The sequence below is a fragment of the Ricinus communis genome, chromosome 9, assembly GCF_019578655.1.
Source record: "Ricinus communis isolate WT05 ecotype wild-type chromosome 9, ASM1957865v1, whole genome shotgun sequence".
NCBI classification, from domain to species: domain Eukaryota; kingdom Viridiplantae; phylum Streptophyta; class Magnoliopsida; order Malpighiales; family Euphorbiaceae; genus Ricinus; species Ricinus communis.
The window spans coordinates 5,517,245-5,542,120 of record NC_063264.1 but is presented as its reverse complement, the minus strand read 5'-3'; the positions used below and the strand labels follow the sequence as shown (position 1 = coordinate 5,542,120).

The following is a 24,876-nucleotide window of genomic DNA, read 5'->3' as shown; positions in this document are numbered from 1 at the left end:
TTTATTAAAAGTTAAAAATTCAGTTAAACCTTTTTTTTCTATACTTGTAATCAAACCGAGCCCAATAAACTAAATTTTGTTTAAAATATACAAATCAAACAAAACCAAATTATTGGTGTGGGTTCAGTGTTTTTCACTGTGCTCACCCCTAGAGCCAAGTCCAAGTTGCTGCTTCCAAGTCTTGAAGAGTAATGCTAATTTCCAGGCAACATTTTCTTTGGAAAAAATGGCATGCTGTATAAGATTAGCACTCTGTGCTGTTCATGTTATATTTGAAAGTTGTAACTGATCAATTAGTCCACAGAGACTAATGCAAAGAGAGAGAGAGAGAGAGGAAAGGCTAAGCTTTAAAATAAGGGCGTACGTAAAATCCGCTGCAGTAAAACTAATAATAGGAATTAAATTTCACACCATTGAACCTATCAACTCAATTTGGCCTTTCTTTCTTCAAACTATCTCTCTCTAATCCCCCCTTTTATTTTTATTTTTTTGTTCTTCCCTTCGTGTAACCCAAAAAGAAATTACCTTCCATTGCCACCATATTTTTCTTTTTTGTTTTTCAAGAAAATAAATGATTTTTCTGAAGAAAACGCAAGAACAGCAGCATTAGCATGGCAACCTCATCATCAAGACCAAAAGAAAAATCATTATCATCGCAATCATCGAGTGCCGGCAGGCCACCTCAGGCTGTGAAGTTTGCTCGTAGAACGTCCAGCGGCAGGATTATGAGCTTGTCACGGGACGATGATTTAGATATGTCAAATGAATTTTCAGGTCAAAATGACTATATCAATTATACCGTTATGATGCCTCCTACGCCTGATAACCAGCCTGCAGGACCCTCTTCAGATAATAAACCTGATGGGCCCAGCGCTTACGGAGGAACCAGTCGGTTTGGGCCTGAGACTGCGTCACAGCGAATGAGCAGAAGGATAGGAGAAGAGGAAGGTAATTATGGTGGTAATGGTAGCGACGATGGTGGCAATAATAGCTCGAAATTGGAACGGAGAATGTCAATAATGAAATCAAATAATAAATCAATGTTGTTGAGGAGCCAAACGCAGGATTTTGATCATAACAGGTGGTTGTTTGAGACAAAAGGAACATATGGGGTTGGAAATGCATACTGGACAGAAGAAGACACGTATGGTCCCGACACAGGATTGAGTATGTCAGATTTTATGGATAAACCTTGGAAGCCGCTTACTAGAAAGGTTAAGGTCTCATCAGCTATTCTCAGCCCTTACAGGTACATTTGTACACCTTTATGCATGAACGCAAGTTCTCTTTTACCATAAAGGTTGATGTGTTTTTTGCATTTCTGATGAATTTGAAACTTTTGGCAAATCTAGAATACATTATTTAGTCATGCAAAAAGTTTATTTTTGATGTTCAGTAGCATACCAAGTCAAATGATAGTCATTATATTGATAGTCAACATTCAAGTGTTTGTCTTGTAGTACAAAGGTAAGAGGTTCAACTCCTGACGACTGTAATATTTAGTCATAATAAAAAGTTGTTGTTTTTTATGGTTAAACTATAATATAATGATTGAACTATTGATGTACTGATTATGAAGTTTGAAAAGATAAGGACTTTCTTGTTATTTATGTTGCGTATCAAGAAGTAGAAAGCTGAAATTAGACTCTGGTTTTGCAAACATAAAATTTTCTATCAACAGGATACTCATTGTCATCCGTATGGTAGTTCTCTCTTTCTTCCTAGCATGGCGGGTCCAAAATCCTAACAGAGATGCAATGTGGCTATGGGGGATATCCATTGTTTGTGAGATTTGGTTTGCATTCTCATGGATACTAGACATTCTCCCTAAGCTCAATCCTATCAACCGAGCCACTGATCTAGCTGCTCTTCGCGACAAGTTCGAAAAGCCTTCTCCTTCCAACCCAACTGCCAGGTCAGACCTTCCCGGTGTTGACATCTTCATATCCACCGCCGACCCTGAGAAGGAACCTCCATTGGTCACTGCCAACACCATTTTGTCAATCCTTGCAGTTGACTACCCGGTGGAGAAGGTCTCAGGTTACATTTCTGATGACGGTGGCGCCATACTCACCTTTGAGGCCATGGCTGAGGCCGTACGCTTTGCTGAGGTTTTATTACATTCTTGACTATCAAATTTATGCAAACAGTTTTTCTTAATATACTCGGTATACCAGTGAAATCTCCTCTCGCATTCATGAATGTGAAGATGAGAACAGTTATTGAAAAGGAAATGATTTGGAGAGAAAATTTGCAAAGCGCAGATTCTCCTTTTACCATTCAGTGAGATATTCTTTAATGGTGGATCTCAATTTCTCGTCGAGAAGTAATTGTAACCATTCTTGTGAAATGCCTTCAGCTATTGAATTACTGTAGCCAGATCGTATAACAAATGCATTATTTGCTTTTATGATTAGGTTTGGGTGCCATTTTGTAGAAAACACGACATCGAGCCAAGAAATCCTGATAGTTATTTCAACCTGAAAACTGATCCTACCAAGAACAAGAAACGGCCTGATTTTGTCAAGGACCGTCGCTGGATCAAGAGGGAGTATGATGAGTTCAAGGTGAGGATTAATGGTCTTCCTGAAACTATACGTAGGCGAAGCGATTCGTATAACAAAAAGGAGGAGAAAAAGGAGAAATCACTAGCCCGCGAGAAGAATGGTGGCATGTTGCCAGCAGAGGGTGTCACTGTCCCCAAGGCTAGTTGGATGGCTGATGGCACCCACTGGCCTGGCACTTGGCTAAATCCTACAGCTGATCATGCAAAGGGAGATCATGCTGGCATCTTGCAGGTGATCACACTTGGTTCTTGTTGCATATATGCTTAAAGGATGTGATGATTCAATCCGCATGTGCTAACAACCTATATAAAATTTCAGCATTTAATCGTATCTTCCACTATGTCCACTACGAATCCCTTTTGATGCTTTAAGTTTTTGCTTTACTATGCTACTTGTCAGATTCTGTTAATAATTCTTGATATGTGAAGCTATTACTATGCAGATAATGAGTAAGGTCCCGGAAAGTGACCCAGTGCTGGGCCATCCTGATGAGAAGAAGTTGGATTTTACAGGGGTTGATATCAGGATACCAATGTTTGCATATGTCTCACGAGAAAAGAGGCCTGGTTATGACCATAACAAGAAAGCAGGAGCCATGAACGCCATGGTTAGAGCTTCAGCTATATTGTCCAATGGACCATTTATACTCAATTTGGATTGTGATCATTACATCTATAATTGTCAAGCTATACGGGAGGGTATGTGCTTTATGATGGATAGAGGTGGTGATCGTATTTGCTACATCCAATTTCCACAAAGATTTGAAGGGATTGATCCGTCAGATAGATATGCCAATCATAACTTTGTCTTCTTTGATGGTAATGCTGAAAATTAAGGTTCCATGATCCCCTTAAATTTTTACGTGCTGGCACTTAACAATATCCATTTGGCTCTTATGTTGAACACTCTCTTGCAACAAACAGGAAGTATGCGAGCACTTGATGGTCTTCAAGGTCCAGTTTATGTAGGAACTGGGTGCATGTTTAGGAGATATGCACTATATGGGTTCCTTCCCCCAAGAGCAAATGAGTATTCAGGAATATTCGGCCAAGAAAAGGCGAAGGCTTCTAGACTTCAGGCTCAATCTGATGACGACTCAGAAACACAGCCCCTGACCTCGCATCCTGACTTGAACCTGCCAAAGAAGTTTGGGAACTCAGTTATGTTCAATGAGTCCATAGCCGTAGCTGAATACCAAGGACGACCGCTTGCCGATCATGTTTCAGTTAAGAATGGGAGGCCTCCTGGTGCACTGCTCGTGCCCCGTCCTCCACTTGATGCACCCACTGTTGCAGAGGCAGTTGCTGTCATCTCCTGCTGGTAATATCTCAGTAATTTTCCTTTACTCAAATCTGTACGATCATTAATCACATCCATATTATTTTATCAGTTTTTGTGAAATACAAAATTATGATTCAAACTTGCATGAAGGGTTCTTGAAATTATTTGAATAAAAAGAAAAATTATCCATGAAATTTACAAAAACTCAAGAATAGCTATTTATTACTATGGAACACAGGTATGAGGACAAGACAGAATGGGGGGAAAAGATAGGCTGGATTTATGGTTCAGTCACAGAAGATGTGGTGACGGGATACAGGATGCACAACCGAGGGTGGCGGTCTATATACTGCATAACAAAGAGAGATGCCTTCCGCGGCTCAGCACCGATCAATCTTACTGATCGTCTTCACCAGGTGCTTAGATGGGCCACTGGCTCAGTCGAAATATTTTTCTCCAAGAACAATGCCTTTCTTGCAAGCCGGCGCCTAAAGTTCCTACAACGTATTGCCTATCTCAATGTTGGCATGTACCCTTTCACTTCCTTCTTCTTGGTGACCTACTGCTTCCTACCAGCACTTTCCCTCATCTCAGGACACTTCATTGTTTCATCCCTCAATATTGCTTTCCTTTCTTACCTTCTGATCATTACGGTAACACTAACTCTCATCTCCCTACTTGAAGTAAAATGGTCAGGAATAGGGTTAGAGGAGTGGTGGAGAAATGAGCAGTTTTGGGCAATTGGAGGCACTAGCGCCCACTTTGTTGCTGTGCTACAAGGGCTTCTAAAGGTAATAGCTGGTATTGAGATTTCTTTCAAGTTAACCTCAAAGTCTGCAGGAGAAGACGAGGATGATGCTTTTGCTGATTTATATATGGTCAAATGGACTAGTCTCTTCATAATGCCTCTAGCAATCATACTTTGTAATATCATTGCCATTGTTATTGGGGTGTCGAGGACAATATACAGTGTTATACCACAATGGGGTAAGCTAATTGGAGGATGCTTTTTCAGCTTCTGGGTATTGGCTCACATGTACCCTTTTATTAAAGGGTTATTAGGGAGGAGAGGAAGAGTGCCAACTATTATATATGTCTGGGCAGGTATTCTCTCGATTACAGTGTCTTTGCTCATGATATCAATTGATCCCCCTACTGATAGTTCGAGTTCTTCCGGTGGAAATCTTCAAGTATAGTTACCAGGAACTAGAAATTGATCTCAAGGCACTATCAGATTTTATATCCTACAAAATTTCTTTTTTTAGTGTAAATTATGGGTTGTGCTTTGGCTCCCAGGATATAAACAGTGAAAATACTTGTATTCTAGACACGTAATGAACCACCCATCTTTCACTGAGACACTATGACAAGTACACTGGAATCATTTCATGTATTTGCCAGTTGAGAACATATGCAGCATCGGACAATTGGTTCTCTCTCTTCTCCGGACCCCTAAAATTATATATCTGTGGCTTCCTTTTCAAATGCAAGATAAGGTTTTAAGAATATTAAAAAATTGTGAATATAAACATATGAACTTTTGTGCTGCTATGAACAAATGGCACTGCCAGTGTTCCAAGCAGTGAATAATCAAATATTAATTATAGCAGGAACTCGCGCATTCGGACAGGCCTTTTTACAGCGTTTGTAAAACCCTGCATACACAAGTAGATAAGGAAGTTAGTATTAGTCAGCATGGATCCGAATTTTCCACATATCTTCGTTGAAGAGCCGCCATAACCAAATCTGCAATGAAATTTATGATGGTAACTGATAGGACAATTACTGATGTTTTTTTTTTTTTCAATAATAATAGCTCGAAACAATAGCCCATGATACTAAACAATGACAATATGTCAATACCCAAATTTTCTAGTTGTCTCAATAGTTACAATAACAAGGTTCCAGCAAGACGGAATGCTAAAACATTCTTCTTTGGATAACGTTTACAACGAAATCTGGACGTTTCAACCTATTTTTCAGAGTGCACATGCAACAAGTAAAGTTTGTATTCTTATTATGAATATGATTAGGTTAGACCCCTTGAAGGATAACTAAGCATATAGGCAGGCTGGATGGATTTATTTCCTCAAGTACATAGTGCCATCTCAAGAAACTAGCATCTTTTTGTACTTGATACTAAAGATGAACAAGTTGGAGTGATTCATAAGACGTTCAATATTTGTAATTATTAAAAAGGATTTTCTAGGATATCAAAAGTGAGTTCTTTCTATATATAGCCACAGTACTTGCATTATCTGCTCAATCATCATCTATGGCGGTCGTGTAGATGAATATAACCATCATCATGCTAATAATTGTTTAAAAGATAATTGAAGTCTCATGACTAGCTCACCTCATTAAACTTAAAAAGCAGAGGACGTAAATCTCTTTCTAAGGTGGTCGTCTTCTGTACGGCAATGTCTGTGTTTGGGGAACTTTTACTACTCACTTTCCTGAACCTGGTTTGACAGTAAAGACATATAGATTAGACACTAAAGGGGAGAGCTTGCAACATGTTACTAATTGCCAAGTAACCTGGCATGTTATACGCTAGTACATTATCCTAAAAGTGAACACTGAAAATGATAGCACAAATAAACAGATGTTTACCTGTCGAAGAAGCTGGTGGAGCCAGTACAAGGCTTTGAATTTCCTGGGGATTTTAGTTTCATGCTGGATGTGGAACTTTTACTGAAATCCAAGTTTGATGGCTTTGTTGAGTCACCAGTTTTACATTGGTGTCGATTTAACAAGTTATTTCTGGTTTCAATTTTAGAAGCAGATAAAGATGTAGAGTCATTAGCAGACTGTAACTTGCTATGCTTTCCGTTTGCTAAGTCGAGGTTCTCTTTACTGCCCCCATCTGTTAAATGCGCAGATCTGCTTACTTGCAGTATCTTTTCCTTCTCAACCTGAAAATTGGATTTATTTTAAAAGGTTCAGTATGAAGCACATCAAGCAGAGCAGATTTTGTAGAGGGATAGAGAAAATGCAATTGCTTTAAACAGGTCCGACTAACCAAGATCACAAATAAACATGCTTCGAATGTCAATTCTGGTGTCTGTTGCATGGTGTGACGAGATTTCCAAATCAAGAACAAAATACAAAATTTGGTTTTCCCCTCAATTGGTTGTAATTCATTTATACATTCATTGCTTGCATTGTCTACTATTCAAGGTTTTAGGACCTGAAGATCATAATTGTTCAAGAATTTTTGGAAAAATAACATTCATTATTTTAAAGTTTTTATTTTTTAATTTTCATAATATGTATGGTTACTTTATCTACTCTTTAATTTCAGATGTTAATTATTGATTGACAACTGAAATTTATGCTTGAGATGAAAATCATTAAGGTTGAATTATTAGAGCCATCATCTACAATTTAACTTAATATTAAATTGAATCCAATAATTGATTCAGTAGGTTGGATAATTAAGTTTTGTAATCACATTGCATTCTTAATGTTTTACTTAATTTCCTAAGCCAACGATTAGTACAAGGTGAGTAGTGAAGCTAAATACCTATAGCACTTATATAGGATTAAACTCGTAAACTTTATTTGCTTAGCATTTTAATTCTTAATCTCTTAATTTAGTTTAATTCATTTTTTAACAAGACCCAATGCTCGGTTCAGAGTATTTAGGTTAATTTTTGTAGTGATTGTTTTATTTGGTGATCGATAAGTTGGTTAAGAATTTGATACTACGACTGCTTGAGAGTTTAACCTCAGAGTATCTTATTGCTATATTTGTATACAGTTCCTATATTCGCAAGTATATCACCTGACTAGACATCAATTATGGCTTTCTAATTTATTAATTGTACGTATAGGCAACAACAGTTCAGTTGTGCAACGGTAGCATCGCTCAATGGTATGTGCGACAAACACCCACCTAGCACATGTACAGTAAGCTACACATAATATGTGGACAGAGAGTCAATTTGCCCCCTTAACTTATGCCCAATAGTCTAATACGTTAAATTTAAACTTTTCAGAAAATAGCCCCTAAACTTAAATCCAAGAGTCAAATACACATAATTTAAACTTTTTCAACAAATAGCCCCTGAACTTATGTCGAAAGGTCAAATACATCTAATTTAAAAAATTTTAAAAAAAGTTAGATTTTAATTAAATTATAAAATTAAAAATAATATTTATTTCATTAATTTACTAATACTTATCTAGTAATGCGTATTTAAAAAATTTTAAATTTTAAATTTAATTGACGCAAAAATGACAAGTATTAAATAAGTCAAATTTTAACTTTTTAAAAATTAAATAAGTCAAATTTTAATTTTTTAAAAATTAAATAAATCAAATTCTAACTTTCTTAATAAATGGCTCATAACTTATCATTTTTAGGTAAATTAAATTCGAATTTTAAATTTTATCAAACACGCTCTTGTATAGTATATCACTATATATTGTATCAGTAAATTAATATAATAAATATTATTTTTAATTTTTATAATTAAATTAAAATTTAAAGATCTAATATTATTTTACTTTTAAGAAATTTAAATTGGATATATTTGACTGTTGACCACAAGTTTAGGGGCTATTTGGTAAAAATATTTATATTGAATGTATTTAACGGAGGTACACCCATATGAAGATTTTCCTTTATCCACATTAAGTTAAATTAAATGCTTTCTTACTCTTAGTTTTTTGCTCCATTTAAGAACACTTGCCTTCAATAGAAACCCTAAAATGTGAAACAACCTGTACAGCTGCCATAATTGAAAATTTGTTGCAGATGAATCTAGTGGTACTAAGAAAAAAAATGAGATCCACGACTTAGTTATAACCATCTAGAGAAGAGACAAACTTGGGCATTTTTCCTGTGATTTTTAGATATAGAATGATTCATCAGAAAACCAAGAATATGAAGATAAAGCATTATAAGCTATATTACTCACCTCATGAACAAGAACTTGTTTCACTGCTAAGGGAAGTACATAATGAGCAGAGTTATAGCCCTGTTTATTTCCAGAAAGATAATACAAGCAAGAATGTGAGATAGCAAAACAATTAGGGGTAAGCATAATTCAGTTGTAACTGAAAAGCTGAATTGAAGAGATGTAATTCAGTTTTCAAGTCAGTTTGGTTACTATTATAAAATTCTCAGTTGTCAGTTTGCAATTTGAAAAACTACCAAATGGAAAAAAGAAACCATAAAATTGATCCCTGCGGATGTTAAAAAAATTTAAGCTTTTCATCAACAATACATGAATTATGTAATTTTTAATCAGTAACAGAAACCAAACTGAAACGTTTGATCAGCTTTCTTATTTACTCAGCTTAATTTAAAAATTATTAAAAGAGGCTCGGTAAAATTCAGTTGATAAAAATCTTTTCTTTAACCAAATTTAATGGAAGTCTACACACCTTAATGAAGTCGCAAATGGGAGGATCAAAGGAAAGTGCTGAGGCATCTAAAGCTGCTTCAAATTCCTGTGTAGAGGAAAGAGGATTGGGTTTCATGTTCTTGTATGTTACAGAATAAGATACCATAGTGCTCACTAACTGAGCCAGACCATTCTTCTCTTTTTCTGATAGTAAATGAAATGCCACCTGAGATTAAGAAAAAAGAAAATTTAAACATGATGAGATCGCAGATATAACCAAATAAAAATTGTCCTTGGGAGAAAAAAGGAGATAGAACACAAGTAGAAATGAGCAAAACGTGGAATAATAACAGTAGTAGTAAAGTAATAACAGGAATAGTTTCATGGTGTGGGACTTATAATATGTTTCATTGTTGTTATTCACATTAATTATGGAAGCAGCGAGGGCAACGAAAGCACATCACACCATTCACTCAGCAAGACCTACAATTTTAGCAGTTGACCAAACCCAAATACTATTAAGTGACGGTGAAGTTTAGAAGATTGGATTGATAAGCTCAGACAATTTTTTTTGCGTCAGAAGCAGATGTCCTTAAAATTGGCGTCTTTCCCCCTTATAAACATTGAATTGTTTTCCAGGACCGTAACTTATTAAAACACTAGTACAGTATTACTACTTTCTATTTCTTTTTTTCTAGAGCTTAATCATAAACATAAGACATGTATAAAATGCAAATATATAAATTGCATACCAAACTAAAGGGAGATGCAAACAAATTACCGGCCTAAGAGTTGAAGGTGACAGAATATGTAATAAAGGCGAAATTGAATCTTCTACGAGGGACTCAATTGACAAATGTCTTGAAATGAATGGTGGAATTTTGCTTCGCCAAGACCTCAAAATGTCTGTCTTTTCCATCAACATTGTTCGGTATCTGAAGGTTTACACAGAATGATATCAAGGAAAAGTGAGTTTGCCATATTTGGCAACAAGTTCTAGCTAAGTCAAAAGTTGAATCAGAAATACCTTTGATAAGACTTTGGCCACTCAATATTTGGTTTTTGAACTTGAGCAACAAGATGGTGCACAATTATTGCAAGAGGAGGCTGATAAGCTGCTTAAAAAAAAAAGATAAGGAAAGGTAAAGGAAACTAATTACTTCAATGCTTTCAACTTTCAGAGAGTATTCCAGAAAGAAAAGGCTGTCACACATATGTACCATAAAGACGCATCTGCTGGGTACGCATAATATATTGGTTTATTAGATCAGAAACTCCGAGACTATTGAAGCACTTGACCTGCAAATAGCATAGTTAAACATCTTGTTGTAGTGACAGAATTAGCTAAAATATAGTTGTATAAATGCAGTTAAGACATACTGTCTTTTGCATCAGTGGATCATGATATTGGAGTTGCAAGATGTTCTCATGAATACCATCAAAAACCACATCATAATCACCCCTGCATATTCATAGACCAAGTGAGCTAGAAAGCCAGGACATAAACTTGGGAAGAACATATGATCTCCACAAGAATTAGTTACCGATTGGATACAAGGGAGTGCAAGAAGTTAAATTCATGGGACAAGCTGCCAGTACTGGATTTTCTTTCCCGCTTCATTTTTTTCTTTTGGAAAATCTGCAGATAGAACAGCAGGCTCACATATTGAGATGCTGGAAATGAGTCAATGGTGAAGACATTTAGTGTCAATGGTGAAGACATTTAGTGTCAATGGTGAAGAAAGACATTTAGTGGAATATAATTTTTGACATTACCTCTTTCCAGATATCAAAAACATTTTTAGACATATCCTTTTGACCAACCACCTGAGATCCAATCTCCAACTGAGCGACCAGCAAAATTGGGCTATTGTCAGTCGAGCAAAAGCATATGTAATCACAGTTCGGAGGGTGGGGGAACAAACAGATAAATAGTGGGAATGACTGCTATGAGTGTCATTACAAAGGCCTAAACTTCCTCAAGGATATCTTTGGGAAACTGGAGGGTGTTTGTTGAAGCAAAAAACAGATTACATCAATATTATCACACCAAAGGCTTACCATATGAAGAGACTGCTTCTTATTGTGGAGAAACTGGAGGGTATTCAAGCATGAGCGTATATCACATTCTAAGAAATTAAAACAAAGTAGACGAGCAGGTTAAAAAGAAAATATAGCCAAGAATATACCGTGGGAAATTCATATTATGAACTGACTAAGAATTTACATTGAAGGTACTTAGCTGGAGTCAGAAAACTTATATAAATGCAAGAAGCATATCTAAATTCAAAAGTAATGTAAATATGAAACATCTAAGGTTCATATTTTAATCAAAAACTCTCAATAGAAGGAAATATAACTCACCAGCGTAATCTGCCAGAGCAGTGAGGGCGATGGAACTCACTTTCATTCCCTCCTTCTTACAAATAAATTTGAGCCTATAATGACACGTTTTCGGATATAATGATTGAACATCAAAGGCTAAAGTACTGGTAGAAAATAATGAGCAAACTTAAAAATGTTGCAGAAAAATTTCATTAAATACAAATATCACCTGTTTACCACACGACTAACTGTTGGTTGAACAAATATATGAACCCTGTTATAAGAGAAATCACTCATTAGCAAAATAATCTTAAGAACCTTAAATCAAAAATAAATAATAGAAATCATGAAAAGAAACACACAAAACAGATAGTATTTGCATCCAATATCCATGTGAAATCACCTTGTATGGCACAGGTATAATATGTCCCAGCTATGTTTTGACCAAAACCATAACTTAAAAGAGATTTAATATAAAGCTCGCCTTTCAGCTCAGGTAAAGAGTTTATGGTTAAATTACTAAATATGTTATTTCCATTCCGGGATAATACACTTTCAATTGTCCTATGTTCAGAGAATTTAAGAGAACTAGACTTGCATAGAATGACCTTATAGAATTTAGCAAAAGAATGGAACAGTTATACTAGGACTTACTTTGCTACCTGGCGTAATGGTCTCAAGACGGGTGCATACAGATCATTGCATATGCAAATCACCTGCAAAGACAGCCAACTTAATATCATAGCTTATAAAAGGAACAAAAGGAAAATACAGATATTACCAAATAAATCATGTACAAATCCAAACTTACAGGTCTTGAAAGTGACACTGTCTTCCGCCCCTTTTTTGCAGATATCTTTCCTGATTGATCTCCTTTAGCAACATTTTCCTTCCCAGTATTTGACTTTCTTTCAGCAGAAACCTATATCAAAATGACTGATATTATAGATGATAAAATCCTCAGAGCTAACATTAATGGGACCTCTAGAAAAACTATGTTACAGAAGTGATGATTAAGCACAGGGATAAAAATCAACAAGGAATTTCTGCCAAGATGCTGAATTGTATGATCCTTAAGTCCTTTCAATATCTTTAAAGAGAACTGAGAGCTAAAGCAGATGCAAAAGATGCTTCTGGAGACAGTACTAACGCAACATATGCTTCATGAAGAATTTTCTGCAGAAGTACAAGAAATGAGTTGACCTGACACTTAACTATTAACCAAAGAGGAAAACAATATGAATGGTCCTGGTGCAATCAATTTGACAAGCAAATTCTAAAAGAGCAAAGTGTACAAACAAGGACACTGAAGGCAGAAGAAGTACATTTATATTAAGCAATGCAATTAATCCATAGAGGAAAAAAATGGCAAGCACAGCTCCAAGTACACTTTATAAAACAAGAAGACATCACGAATATACCATCTTTAGAATAACCTCCACAGCACCTTTGCCATCACCAAGAGCTCCATCTATTTCATCAATCACCTAATAAACATATATTAATTAGTCATCCAGGTCCAATTTTAGGAAAGGTGGAAAAGCTTAAGAAAAACATAACTGACCAAACATTTGGGCCTGGAGTCGGCCATTATAGAATTCATCTGAACCACATCAAGGATTTTAGCTTCAATTGTAGACGAGGACCTATCATCACTTGCATTAACCTGCACAGATCCAAACACTAAGTAAGAATATAAAAGCAGCTGTTAAATTAGACAAACGTGTTGAATTATAGGTAATAAAAAGGTGAAGAAACTTCCATAACAATTGAAAGCCCAGAATATATGGCCTTAAGCAATCAAGATCTGTGTGTGTGTGTTTGTGCTTACATATCCAAGTATGACTTATAAGTAAAACAAAACCTCCACAACTCGATATCCGCAATGCTTAGCAGCTACATGTGCGAGAGTGGTCTTTCCAAGACCTGGGGGCCCACAAAGTAAAAGGATCTGAAATATTCATAAGACTCAGTCACTGATATTTTTCACTTCCAAAAGTTGGTTACAAATTAACAATAAACAAATAACAAGGAAATACAACTATAACTCCACATGATTTAGACTTTAGACTTTAGTTATTATGAAACAAAATTTTAAATGCTTACTAGCTTCTGCAAATGCCAAAATGGTTTATCAGCTAACCCCCTGACCCCACAAAAAAAGAGAAAAAGAAAGAAGGAAAGGAAAAGGCAGCAAAATTTGCAAGACCCACATGATGATTGGTGCTGGTATTACTAGAGAAGATTCAAATTTTTTAGCCTTAACATTTGTAGCTTGATTTCTGTTTGACCATCATGGTTTTGCAGTTTTGCACTACAAAGATGATAAGCATTGACAGCAACTCTTGCTGGAACTAGCTTAAGAAAATCTAATTGGTTAACACTTGCACACTGATTCACAACAAATCCACAAAAGAGAGCGATGAAGTAATAAATAACAATCTTGAAAACCATGAAAACCCAAAGGATATTTATGTCGAAATCTTCACTAATCTCAAATTTAAAATTCATCAACTTGCACATCTATGCACGTTATAAATGCATGCAAAGCGGCATATACACACACGTATATTTATGAACTTAATCACATTTTTAAACCCCAATTTCTGTTTTGAACAATCCTTCTCTAACCTTCTGTTCTGGTGGACCAGTAAGCCTGGACTTCTTGCTCCATAAGTCCTGAATTCCTTTCACATTACTGTTTTCATTGTCCAAACTGTTGGAATGCCTAAAATTCCCATTAGTCCATCCATGACCTTTTATCCTTCTAGGGAAATTTGAATGAGAAAGTTTTTGATGCTGAGAAACAGTTGAATGGCGTCTCAAAGAAGATAGAATGTCATCTGACGTACTCCTGATTTCAGATCCAAAAACACAAGAATCCCATTGTTTCAACCATAGGAGGACCTGCAACAGATCAGTCATCTACCATTTAAGCAAAATAAAATTAAAAAAAAAATAAATAAATGTTCAAAGAAACTTTGACCTCACAACTATTGCATTCTCAGAAGACCATCTTTCCAAAGTTTATTTTATACCTCACGATTTGTCTGTTCGTCACTAAGTAGCTCAGTAAATGAATTTGGAGCATATTTATCCACCCAAAGTTGTTCATGCATCATTTCTGTTCCAGTAAGAACCACATCAGCTTGACCTTCAGAACTAGCATGCAAGGCCTTCAGCACCACAAAACCAATGGGTGAGAATCATATAATATGGGCCTTTTCATTGATCTAGAAAAGGATTATACATTAGGCATACTCAACCGAATTACAAGCATCCCAGAAAATCACCAGTTTTTCATCTATACCATTTGATACCACGCGAAAGAAGCAAAGCACCCACATAATAAACTCATAAACAGGCAATAATCATATAATATCAGATCGTCTACAAAACCATATATTGGTTAATGAGGTTATTTTCTTTGGTTCATCACTAGCAAGAATCTTCTGATAAAGGAGATTGGACACCTCAGGTAACTGAAAACCATAAAACAGTAAACTTGGTTTTGATGATTATTATCACATGCCCATAATGAGTTAATATATGATAAGATATCGTTTCACATTACATGACTTAATTTACTGGATCAGTAAACTATACTAACATAAAGCTCCTAAACCCAAAGAGCAAAATACGATCCTTATGTTTAAAACTTACCACATTTTATGCACCTTTGCAAACATGGACCTATATTACAAACATACACATAGAGATAACATGCTACGGTTGATCAACACAATTTTAGGAAGACTAGATATGCAATATTACCTTGGTGAAAGCCTCTTGCTCCATTCTTTGCAAAAGAACATTGACAGGCTCCGAGATGAGACCTGCAAAGAGAATTTATTTATTTAGTAAGATTGTGTTAGGAAAGTCTAAATACTAGAATCAATGTTTCTAATTTTGTCAAGTATTCTGTTTGGAGAGCTTATAGTTGCTAGAATTCATTTCTTTCAACTTAAAGGAAAAAAAATTACAAAGAAATGAAATCATGCCAAAAGTGAGATGATTTTGCAAATTCACATCAATTAAAATCTTGCACTCCGAACAAGGCCTAAAGCTAAATTATTATATACCATTTGATTGCGATTTCATATCCAATTTCTTTAATCTCTCTTCAGTCTCGACTCTACATATCTTAGCATAAACCCTATCACCACCACTAGGCGCCGTAATTGGAATAAAATCACCGTCAATCTCAGATATGTATTTTGATATAATCTTCTCCTCCACAGCAACTTCCATTCTCTCCACCTCCTGCGGCGGCGGCGGCGGCGGTGGTGAGTATCGGAGCCAGTCCTCGTCAACCTCTTGTTCGACATCGTCGATTTTACTTCGTTTCTCATCAGATGCGATACTATCAATGTTTTCATGAATAGGTGAACCAGGACCGTCAGATCGGAGACGCTTACGTGGTGGTGGTGATGAAGGTGAGTGAGGAGGTGATTCTTGTTGTTGTTGTGGTTTGAGGTCTTCATCGGGCGGGTAAGGATAGGAATTATAATCGGAATGGTCTTCTTCTTGGAAATGAGAGTTGGATTCGAGCCATTCGAGCTCTTCTGGATCAGGGATGTCCATATCCATGTCTACTATTCGGTGTTTTGATTAGCGATGGATCAGTGTGTTAGGCGGGATTGAGTGAGAGGAAGATCGGCGAGGGATCTGTATTTTTGGCGGGAAAAAATGAAGGAAAAACGCGGCAAAAGTAAGTTTCTGGTTCCAACACTGCCCTCGGATTATTCACTGTTGGGATATTAAATATTAAGTGCCAAAAGAAAACAATATTTTCTAGAATCAACATTTTCTACATTTTTCTTAGTTTAGGGGGATTCCAAAGAAGTAGTTCATAGAAAATAATTTCCTATCAAGAGTAAACTTTTACTTAAAATTAATATATTATTTTAGAAACGAAGTTATTTCTTACAGTTTGATTTTTGATATTTAAAAACAAAGTCATTGTACGTAGTTTTATTATTTATAAAATAAAAGAATTCTTTCAAAACAAAAAAATAGAATAATGCTCAATAAATAACTAAAATTAAGCTTGAGTGTTTAAACTTTCTGTTAATATTATATTCCTCTCTTTTAGTAATTCAATTATTATTAAGTCTTCTAATATGCCAGTGGTTGTTTTTTTTTTTTCATGTTTATCAATTATAGAATATTAATTATATTCTATTGTCCAATAAAATCTTAGAAAGTAAAATAAGATAAAAAATTATTGTGTATAAATAAATAGCTATACTATTATACTTGATAAAGAAAAAAGAAAAAAAATTGTTTCTTAGGTTGCTTCTATTTCTCTTTGCAGAATTATTTTTTCTCAACATACTTTTGAAAAATAATTTATTATTTATTATTTGATTGAATACAGAAAGTCATAAGAGCTTTTTTGGATTCGACAATATTCTAAAAATATTAATTTTTGATTAGATATTGTTAAATATTTAAAATTTATTTTTTTATCTAATTAAATATATTAATTTCTTTTCTAATGACCCTCGAAAAATGGTGCCAATTTAATTTATTTTTTATAATTAATTACGATAATATATATTTAATTAGGTTTCGTATGAGTATGAACTATATGATTATGAATTATATGATTTATTTTTTTTATAAAATTTATTAAAAGTATGATGTAATTGAGTTGAGCCAACTCATGAGCTATTTGAATCACCCATAAAATATTCGAAATGACTTTAATATTAATCAAATTATGCTTGAGCTCAATTTACTTGCGTAGCTTGATGAGCAGAGCTTGAGCTCTATAAAATTCAGTCGAGCCGTCTTGCGAGTCTAATCAAATTTGGAGTTTATTTTTTTAGAAAAATTAATTATAGTGTGCAAAAATAAAAGCTCAGCTCACAACTTCAATATAAATATATAAAAGTCTTATTCATTAAATTAAATATAGATAGATGTTAATTTAATTCCATCATAATATATAATATTTAATAAAATATTTTAATTTCAATACAAATTTATATGTAATTAATATAAGATTTTTATATTTATATTTTATGAATTAATTATTTTTTATAATATTTATATATTAGAGATACTTTAAAAATATATAATTTTATATAAATATTAATAATCATATATATATATTGATAGTTATAAAATAATTTAATTAACTTAATAATAAAATAGTTCATATATCAAAATTGTTTAAAAATTAAATTTATTACTTAAACTCAATTAGGCTCACTCTATTTGAATAAGTTTGAGTTTAAGTTCAAGTTTAAGCTTTTCAAAGCTCAACTCAAATTTAAGCATATTTATTTAGAATCGAACTCAAATTTAAATTTTTTAAAATTTGATTTGACTCGACTCGACTTGATTTTATTATATTTTTATTAAATAATATGATTTTTTTTAAATAACATTTTTGAAATTCTCATCTAAAATTAGTATCCTTAAACAATTTCTTACCTCTTTAGTTGTTATATTAAAAAAAGAAACTTCAATTGCATATTTACTTTTATTTTCCCTTTAAATTGAAGTACATTATTAAAAAATTGTTAGTCATTTTCATTAAAAACACAATAATACATTTTTAAAATCTTATCAATGTCAACGCTTTCTGCATATTCTTCCTTCAAAACTGCTGGTCTCAAAGTCAAAACCTAATTACATTTCTCTCTTATTTTGTTCCTAAATTATATTATTTTTAAAATTCAAATCCCTATTATTTCAAACAAACATAGCCTGAAACAATGATACTCAAAATATATATTGGGGGACAATTAATGTATGACCAGCGTTATCAAATAGGCATGCCCAATGACTTTCTTTTTCAAAAGTTATTTATTTATTTATATATTTTTAAAGTGTTAATTCTTCTATTCAACTTTTATTGTGATGGTTTTCTTTTTTCTGAAAGAATGATGGTTTTTCTTTTATATACAGAAAAAGTATCGAGAAAATGGCTTTCAAAATTATTAAAAGTAAGCTTTATCCACGTTAGCACGTGTTCTTTTTTTCTTTTTCTTTTTTACGTTGCACCTATTTAGAGAAAAAAAGAAACAATTAAAATGTTGGCACCAATCAACATTAAAAACCTCTAGGAATGCTTTCAAAGCATATTTTTCTAGTAATGCTTTGTCATGCAAATTAAAGTTATTTTATACTTTTGTTGCTACAATTATTTATATAAAAATTGTATCTGTAATTATTATTATTATTATTATTATTATTATTATTATCATCAATAAAAAACATAATTACTTATTTTTATATAAAATGAATTTTCGATGTTTCTTCATTTTAAAGAACCTATCAATACTCTTTTTTTTTTTTTTAACTTTCAATAATCTCAACTATAATCATTTATCAAATGAGTCTTAGTCCTGTCACTTATTTCGAAAACCAAAATCCGACTTGAATCCTTATTTCCATATGAGTATCATTTATGAATGTTTATGTTTCTGTTTTGTTTAGTCGGTTTAAAGTAAATATTGTTAACCAAACTAATAAAATCGATTTTAAACTATTTTAACTCTTAATCAAATCAAATAATAATAAAATATATCTAAATTAAAGATATTTGAATTTGTTTTGAATAATCGGTTTGGTCGGTTTGATAAAAATAATAGATATATAATTGAAATATTTGAAAATATCATATAAATTTAATAAACATTAACATAAATAATCAATAAAAATCAAAATAACATAATATCAATTGTTCAATACAATAGATTAATAACTATGCAATAAAAAGTATCTAAAAGAAATCAATTAACACATGTTTTATTAATATGATGAATCACAAGCGATGAATTGAGTTAGAATGAAAATAATTTTTTTAGAGAGTGGTAGGTAGTTAAAGAATTTATAGTATAAATAAATTAGAAATTATTAGACCATAGTATATATTATCTAAAAAATAACATAGTTTTATTTTATTATTCGGTTTAATTAGATTTTTTTTATAACTAAAATCAAATTAAAATCTCAGTTTATAAAGATTTTAAAACCATAACAAATCATTACACAATTTAAACTATAATTTTTGGTTTAAATTAAATTAGATCAAATCGGTTTGATCGATTTAATTAATTTTTGTGCACCCCTAATATCATCCATTACCAAATGGTAACTCTCACGAACTTGTACCGCATGGTTTTATATACAAACTTTGACATTAACTGAATCCAATTCCAGACATGCTTCAACTGCTAATCTGCCTTGGTGATAATAAAAATAGTTTTAGCATATTATAAATATATGAAAATTATTTAATGGCTCTTTATCAATTTTGCATCATCTGTCAATTAAGATTTAATTATTATAAAATAGAAACTTATGAATTATTAAAAATATAATAGATGGATAGGAACGAAGTGAAACAAATTAAAAAAAAAAAAAAAACACATGTGGGATTAGCCTAAAAACAAGCTAAAATTTTCACACTTACAATTGATTATTTTATAATCATATACTAAAATTCATCATCTTGTTAATTCAGCCAAAATCTTGTTATAATCGATCAGAAAGTCTTTATTTGACTATGTGATATAATTTTAATACTTTTAGAGATATTCTATAAGTTTATTTCTAAACATACAATATAAATAAAAGAGAATTCAATTTATCCAATTTAGATCTAATTTTCAGCTGGGCATGACCCAATTTAAATAAAATTTTATATTCTTTACGTAAAAACTAAAACATCTGAATTAATTGTTGTATACACGTATATATTTGGATGTATCTCCATTAGAGTTTAAATATATCCGTCTAAGTCCCAATTTTTATCAACGGCTCAACCGGTCAATCGAGTCACATATAAACCAACGTTCAAGCACAAATTAGCCTCAAAAACTTTGTTAACTCGTGATGGGCAGGGCACATCCCAGATAAATAAAATAATAAAAATAATTCACACGATATGTATTTATATGTCAAGCGGTGGACTAAGAATCAAAATAACTAAAATAGAAACTTCCAATTTGAAAAACTCTCTCAATCTGAAAAAAAGAAAGAGAGAAAAAGTTTCAAAAGAAAAATACCGCGTGAGAGCAGCCGCATCTTACAAAATTGTTATTTATACATTTCTTCCTCTATAACTCTCTTTCTCTCCTTTCAATTTCTATGTCCCCTCTCTCTCTTTCATCCATTCTACACTTCTGTTTTTTCCGGGTAAGTCCCTCTTTCTTTCCACAAATTTCCTCCATTGTTTTATATAACTCAATAAATAAATAAGTTAAATAAAACGGAACGAATTTTTAACCAACACGCAGTACCAGAACACGAATACAACACAGGAAAGAAAGAAAGAGAAGAAAGGAAAAAAGAATAGAGAGGAAAATAAATTAACGTTTAATATTTATCTTCTCCGATCTCATCGATTCTCTCTCTTTTTCTTTGTTTTGATTTTTCTATCTGATTGGTTTTTAGGGTTAGGGTTTTATATATATACACGTATATAGATATATAAAGAGAAGGAGATGGGGCAACAATCGTTGATCTACAGTTTTGTGGCAAGAGGCACGGTGATTCTTGCTGAATATACAGAGTTTACTGGTAATTTCACAAGCATCGCATCTCAATGTCTCCAGAAATTACCTGCTTCTAACAACAAATTTACCTACAATTGCGATGGTCATACCTTCAATTACCTCGTTGAGAACGGCTTCAGTAAGTTTCTTTCTTTTTTGTTTGTTTTTAGTTTTGAAATTCTGAGCTGGATCAACTCTTGGTATTTGTTTCATTTTTGTGAAATTATTTTGTGTATGTGCGCTTGATTAGTTTTTTTTATTTAGATCTCTATTTAGCAGGTTTATTGATTTTGTTGGCTTTTTTTCCAGTGATCTGTGCGTTCTTTTTGTTTTGACCGTGTGATTCTTATTAGAAATGTAATGTTAATGGCTTAGATATGCTTCATTTCTGGACACGGATTTGTTATTTTTGCTTTAAATTAATTATTTATGTCGATACAAATTATCAAATCTGATGCATTTAGATTATTAATATTATTGTTCTTACTGATTTCTTATGTTTATAATATGTTATTAGATTGAAATATTAATTATGCTCTATTTAACTGTTACTGTTATCTTTGTTGTTGTTTTTGCTTTTGTAAATCATTCAAGGTTTTGATTAGTGTCAATTTTAGAAACTTTTGCAAGATTAATAGATAGTTTACACTACAAATCTACGTATCATTTAATTGCTTCATTGAACAGTTTTCGATTTTCTAGTCTTTTTTCAAAGACTGGTATATGTCCCTTAGCTAATTAGGGAGTTATTGTGTTATTGTTGGTAACATGTAGTATATGATGGTTGCTAATAGACGACCTATGAGATTATTGTTCTATGTGTCATATGAATTATTCATGTCAAGCAACTGTAGTGTGGTGAGCTAGGTGAGTGGTGATATACATGAGTCTCAGTTAGAGAATGTTGGTCTCCTCAGTGTCTATTACAAGCTGATGCTTCATGCAAACTCTTTCTATTTTAAGTTTAGTAAATAAACCTCTTCACGCTCCTGATCACATGGCAGAGCTTTAAAAAGAATAATTTATGGAAAATAGCATAGGAAGCTTTAGTTATCGACAGAAACATGAGATCCCAATGCCATTGCAGTTTAATGACTCTATATTGGATGGCTTACTTTATTTGCTTTGCATTATCTCTTTTTGGATTATGTCTTTCCTGATAGTAATGAGTATGCCTTCAAACATGTTTGGCAAGATAAATGATGAGTGCTAGTATTGGCCTGCAATATATTTTGTCATTTTATGCTTTATTTTATTTATTTCTCATTAATACTATTTGGGTTGACCAACTCAATTGCTAGAGTTCTTTTGAATAGTCAAGGGCATTTTATGGATGGCTTGCGAGTTATTTCCTTAGGGCGAATTTGTTTCTTCTGAGCTGGAAGTGAAGGCTTCATTGTTCAATAGTTATGCCTTATTTGTTGCTTTTGATGATCACCAGCCTTTGTGTTAACTCTGTTGGTTTGTATTGGTTGGTGCAGCCTACTGTGTGGTTGCAGTTGAATCTGCCGGAAGACAAATTCCAATTGCCTTTCTGGAGCGGGTTAAAGAAGACTTTAACAAGAGATATGGTGGAGGGAAAGCTGCAACTGCTCAAGCCCATGGCCTGAACAGAGAGTTTGGGTATAGATTTGCATCTTTTTATTTTCAAATTAAATCAAACGAATTTGAATTTCTTTTGAAGCATGCTGTCCTTATCTGTTTATGTTATAGGTCCAAACTGAAGGAGCACATGCAGTATTGCGTGGATCATCCAGAGGAAATCAGCAAGCTTGCGAAAGTGAAGGCTCAGGTTTCTGAAGTGAAGGGTGTGATGATGGAAAATATTGAGAAGGTACAGAACTGCTACTGGGTTTTTCTTTTGTTTCTCTAAATGTTTGTTTGGAGGTCAAAAGAACCTGGGTTATTATGAGGTGCATGTTTCCACATGGAAGTGGGTAATAGTATCGACACTAACCATAAAAAGACAAGTATTTTCTGATATTTATCAAGAATTTTCTTTTCTGCAGGTTCTTGATCGTGGTGAAAAGATTGAGCTGCTGGTGGATAAAACTGAGAATCTTCGTTCCCAGGTTAGTCCAAATTTCTGTAGTGCTTAGATGGAATTATCATTCATTTTGGTTTGGGTATCATCTATTTGTTTCCACGAGTGCAGTTTCTTCTCTGATACAGTGATATATCATTTGTTTGGGCTGATATGATGTTGCAGGCTCAGGATTTCAGACAACAGGGGACCAAGATGAGAAGGAAGATGTGGATTCAGAATATGAAGATAAAGTTGATTGTTTTGGGTATCATCATTGCCTTGATTCTTATCATAGTGTTATCCGTTTGTCATGGCTTCAAATGTTAATTTTCTCAACTTTCAGTGGAGCTATCCTGCCCTGCCAATATTACTGGATTTGTCTTGCTAAATTGGTTAGCCTTTGTTCTGATGATCCATCTTGCAGATCTCTCTCTACGGGGTCTTTTAGGTTACTTCTTTCCCCTTATGTTAGCCTCTTTTAGGATGTGAGGAGATCTGTATTTTCTGGATTGGTTGTATAGGTTATATGTTGAACTTCTCCTGGTAGATATTTTTCTTTGTGCTTATGATATTTGTTTAAGATGTAATGGAGGAATACTTGATGACTGCAGTTTAGGCCCTTTTTTTGTGGATTGCTAAATGTATCTTCCCATTTCAATCTTACCGTCCAATTACAAACTCTTTTACTAGTAATATTTTGTTTGGACATCACAAAAGATAATCTACGTAGTAAAAATTGCTGTTGATATTCTCTTGCTGGTTGGCCGTATTTTACATTCTCCGATCAAAAAGTGATGAGAAATTCTTTAGTATTTACTATTTTCGTGTCATCTAAAAAGGTTTCAGAGTCTTATGACTGATAGGCGGTAGGTCTATCACCTTGAAGGTCACTCACCAACATCGATTTTCTTCTATGGATGTGACTGTCTCGTCACTCTTGTTGGGCTAAAAAGGGCTGTATGCGAATTTTATATTTTTAATAATTTTATTTAATAATTTTAAAATTTTAATATAATATTTATTTTTTAAAATTTATTTCTAATAATTTTTAAAATTTCAAGTTAATATATGAGACATTTATTATACTTACTAAAAAAAATAACAATTTAGTAACTATGAATTATTAAAAATATTTTATGTTAGACTTAATAATATAACCATTAAAAATTTCATATATGTATAGTTTATTATATTTTATATTTAAATGTAATAAAATCTTTATTGACTCGTTAATTTTTATATTAGTAAGTATAATTAAATTGTTATATTATTTTTTATTATAAAATTTTAAAAATTATAATTAAAAATTATATTTAAAAATAAATTAAAAATCTAATATTTATTTAAATTTTTTAAAATAATTGAACATAATTATTAAAAAATATAAAATTTAGAATTTAATTAATAATTAAGCTATTTTTTTTTATGAATTATTATCATTATTATATAACTAGGTTTGGAGAAAATGGCAGGAATGACTAACAAACCGATCATTACTGATATCACTCTCACGGAGATTTTTTTTTTTTTTGAAGAATCATTAATAAAATGATATAATGCAAAAGAGCAAAGGGATTCTCTCGCTTGTATCCCAGCTTAGTTTTCAAAAAGCAGAGTAAAGGAAGTAAGTGATTTTTGGTGATAATAACAAAAGATTCTTCTTGCCAACTGGTAACCAGCAGCATCATGATTGATCCAAACACTTTCACATGGCTCATCTACTTGTTTAAGAGCGACTCCCTTTTCCATAACTTCATTTCATGATAAAACAATGAGATAGATAACTTTCCTCATTTCTGCCGTTAGGG

General features: G+C 32.9%; 3 protein-coding genes across 7 annotated transcripts; 2 read left to right on the top strand and 1 right to left on the bottom strand.

Moving 5' to 3' along the window:
* Positions 1 to 134: 134 nt before the first annotated feature.
* LOC8280690 (cellulose synthase-like protein D1) lies at positions 135 to 5,283 on the top strand. The gene is made up of 6 exons (XM_002518076.4): positions 135 to 1,249; positions 1,682 to 2,111; positions 2,418 to 2,798; positions 3,010 to 3,385; positions 3,491 to 3,887; positions 4,087 to 5,283. Exons 1-6 carry the CDS (start codon positions 612 to 614, stop codon positions 5,042 to 5,044), a joined length of 3,180 nt encoding a protein of 1,059 aa, XP_002518122.1. The 5' UTR covers positions 135 to 611; the 3' UTR covers positions 5,045 to 5,283.
* On the bottom strand, positions 5,220 to 16,283 carry LOC8280692 (chromosome transmission fidelity protein 18 homolog). 4 transcript variants are annotated; one of them, XM_048379465.1, is made up of 23 exons: positions 15,610 to 16,282; positions 15,302 to 15,363; positions 14,566 to 14,703; positions 14,159 to 14,434; positions 13,392 to 13,478; positions 13,092 to 13,193; positions 12,949 to 13,014; positions 12,339 to 12,449; positions 12,182 to 12,243; positions 11,757 to 11,801; positions 11,567 to 11,640; positions 11,264 to 11,331; positions 10,979 to 11,047; positions 10,747 to 10,841; positions 10,583 to 10,664; positions 10,423 to 10,501; positions 10,230 to 10,320; positions 9,984 to 10,137; positions 9,243 to 9,428; positions 8,774 to 8,833; positions 6,462 to 6,763; positions 6,205 to 6,310; positions 5,220 to 5,503 (listed from the first exon to the last, which is right to left on the bottom strand). In XM_048379465.1, the coding sequence occupies exons 1-23, from the start codon at positions 16,115 to 16,117 to the stop codon at positions 5,450 to 5,452; spliced, it is 2,877 nt and encodes a 958-aa protein (XP_048235422.1). In that variant the 5' UTR covers positions 16,118 to 16,282; the 3' UTR covers positions 5,220 to 5,449. The 4 variants fall into 4 exon arrangements, with proteins under 4 accessions (XP_048235422.1, XP_015574098.2, XP_048235420.1 ...); XM_015718612.3 differs by having other exon boundaries at positions 10,230 to 10,317; positions 15,610 to 16,281; XM_048379463.1 differs by having other exon boundaries at positions 5,464 to 5,594; positions 15,610 to 16,283.
* A 4,205-nt stretch (positions 16,284 to 20,488) lies between these two features.
* On the top strand, positions 20,489 to 23,726 carry LOC8280693 (vesicle-associated membrane protein 721). Of its 2 annotated transcripts, XM_002518079.4 has the most exons (6): positions 20,497 to 20,683; positions 20,942 to 21,181; positions 22,524 to 22,665; positions 22,756 to 22,876; positions 23,052 to 23,114; positions 23,252 to 23,726. In XM_002518079.4, the coding sequence occupies exons 2-6, from the start codon at positions 20,992 to 20,994 to the stop codon at positions 23,393 to 23,395; spliced, it is 660 nt and encodes a 219-aa protein (XP_002518125.1). In that variant the 5' UTR covers positions 20,497 to 20,683; positions 20,942 to 20,991; the 3' UTR covers positions 23,396 to 23,726. The 2 variants fall into 2 exon arrangements, with proteins under 2 accessions (XP_048235433.1, XP_002518125.1); XM_048379476.1 differs by having other exon boundaries at positions 20,489 to 20,683; positions 22,524 to 22,876.
* The last annotated feature ends 1,150 nt before the right edge of the window (positions 23,727 to 24,876 follow it).

Bases quoted from the DNA above. Each gene is read 5' to 3' on its own strand.
- LOC8280690 (XM_002518076.4), top strand. From the start codon at position 612: ATGGCAACCTCATCATCAAGACCAAAAGAAAAATCATTATCATCGCAA. The intron at 2,112-2,417 runs GTTTTATTACAT...TTTTATGATTAG, and splicing joins AGGCCGTACGCTTTGCTGAG to GTTTGGGTGCCATTTTGTAG. The intron at 3,386-3,490 runs GTAATGCTGAAA...TGCAACAAACAG, and splicing joins TAACTTTGTCTTCTTTGATG to GAAGTATGCGAGCACTTGAT.
- LOC8280692 (XM_048379463.1), bottom strand. From the start codon at position 16,117: ATGGATATGGACATCCCTGATCCAGAAGAGCTCGAATGGCTCGAATCC. The intron at 10,502-10,582 runs GTATGTCTTAAC...TGCTATTTGCAG, and splicing joins ATCCACTGATGCAAAAGACA to GTCAAGTGCTTCAATAGTCT. The intron at 5,595-6,204 runs GTGAGCTAGTCA...ATTTCATTGCAG, and splicing joins TGCTTTTTAAGTTTAATGAG to ATTTGGTTATGGCGGCTCTT.
- LOC8280693 (XM_048379476.1), top strand. From the start codon at position 20,992: ATGGGGCAACAATCGTTGATCTACAGTTTTGTGGCAAGAGGCACGGTG. The intron at 22,877-23,051 runs GTACAGAACTGC...TCTTTTCTGCAG, and splicing joins TGATGGAAAATATTGAGAAG to GTTCTTGATCGTGGTGAAAA. The intron at 23,115-23,251 runs GTTAGTCCAAAT...ATGATGTTGCAG, and splicing joins CTGAGAATCTTCGTTCCCAG to GCTCAGGATTTCAGACAACA.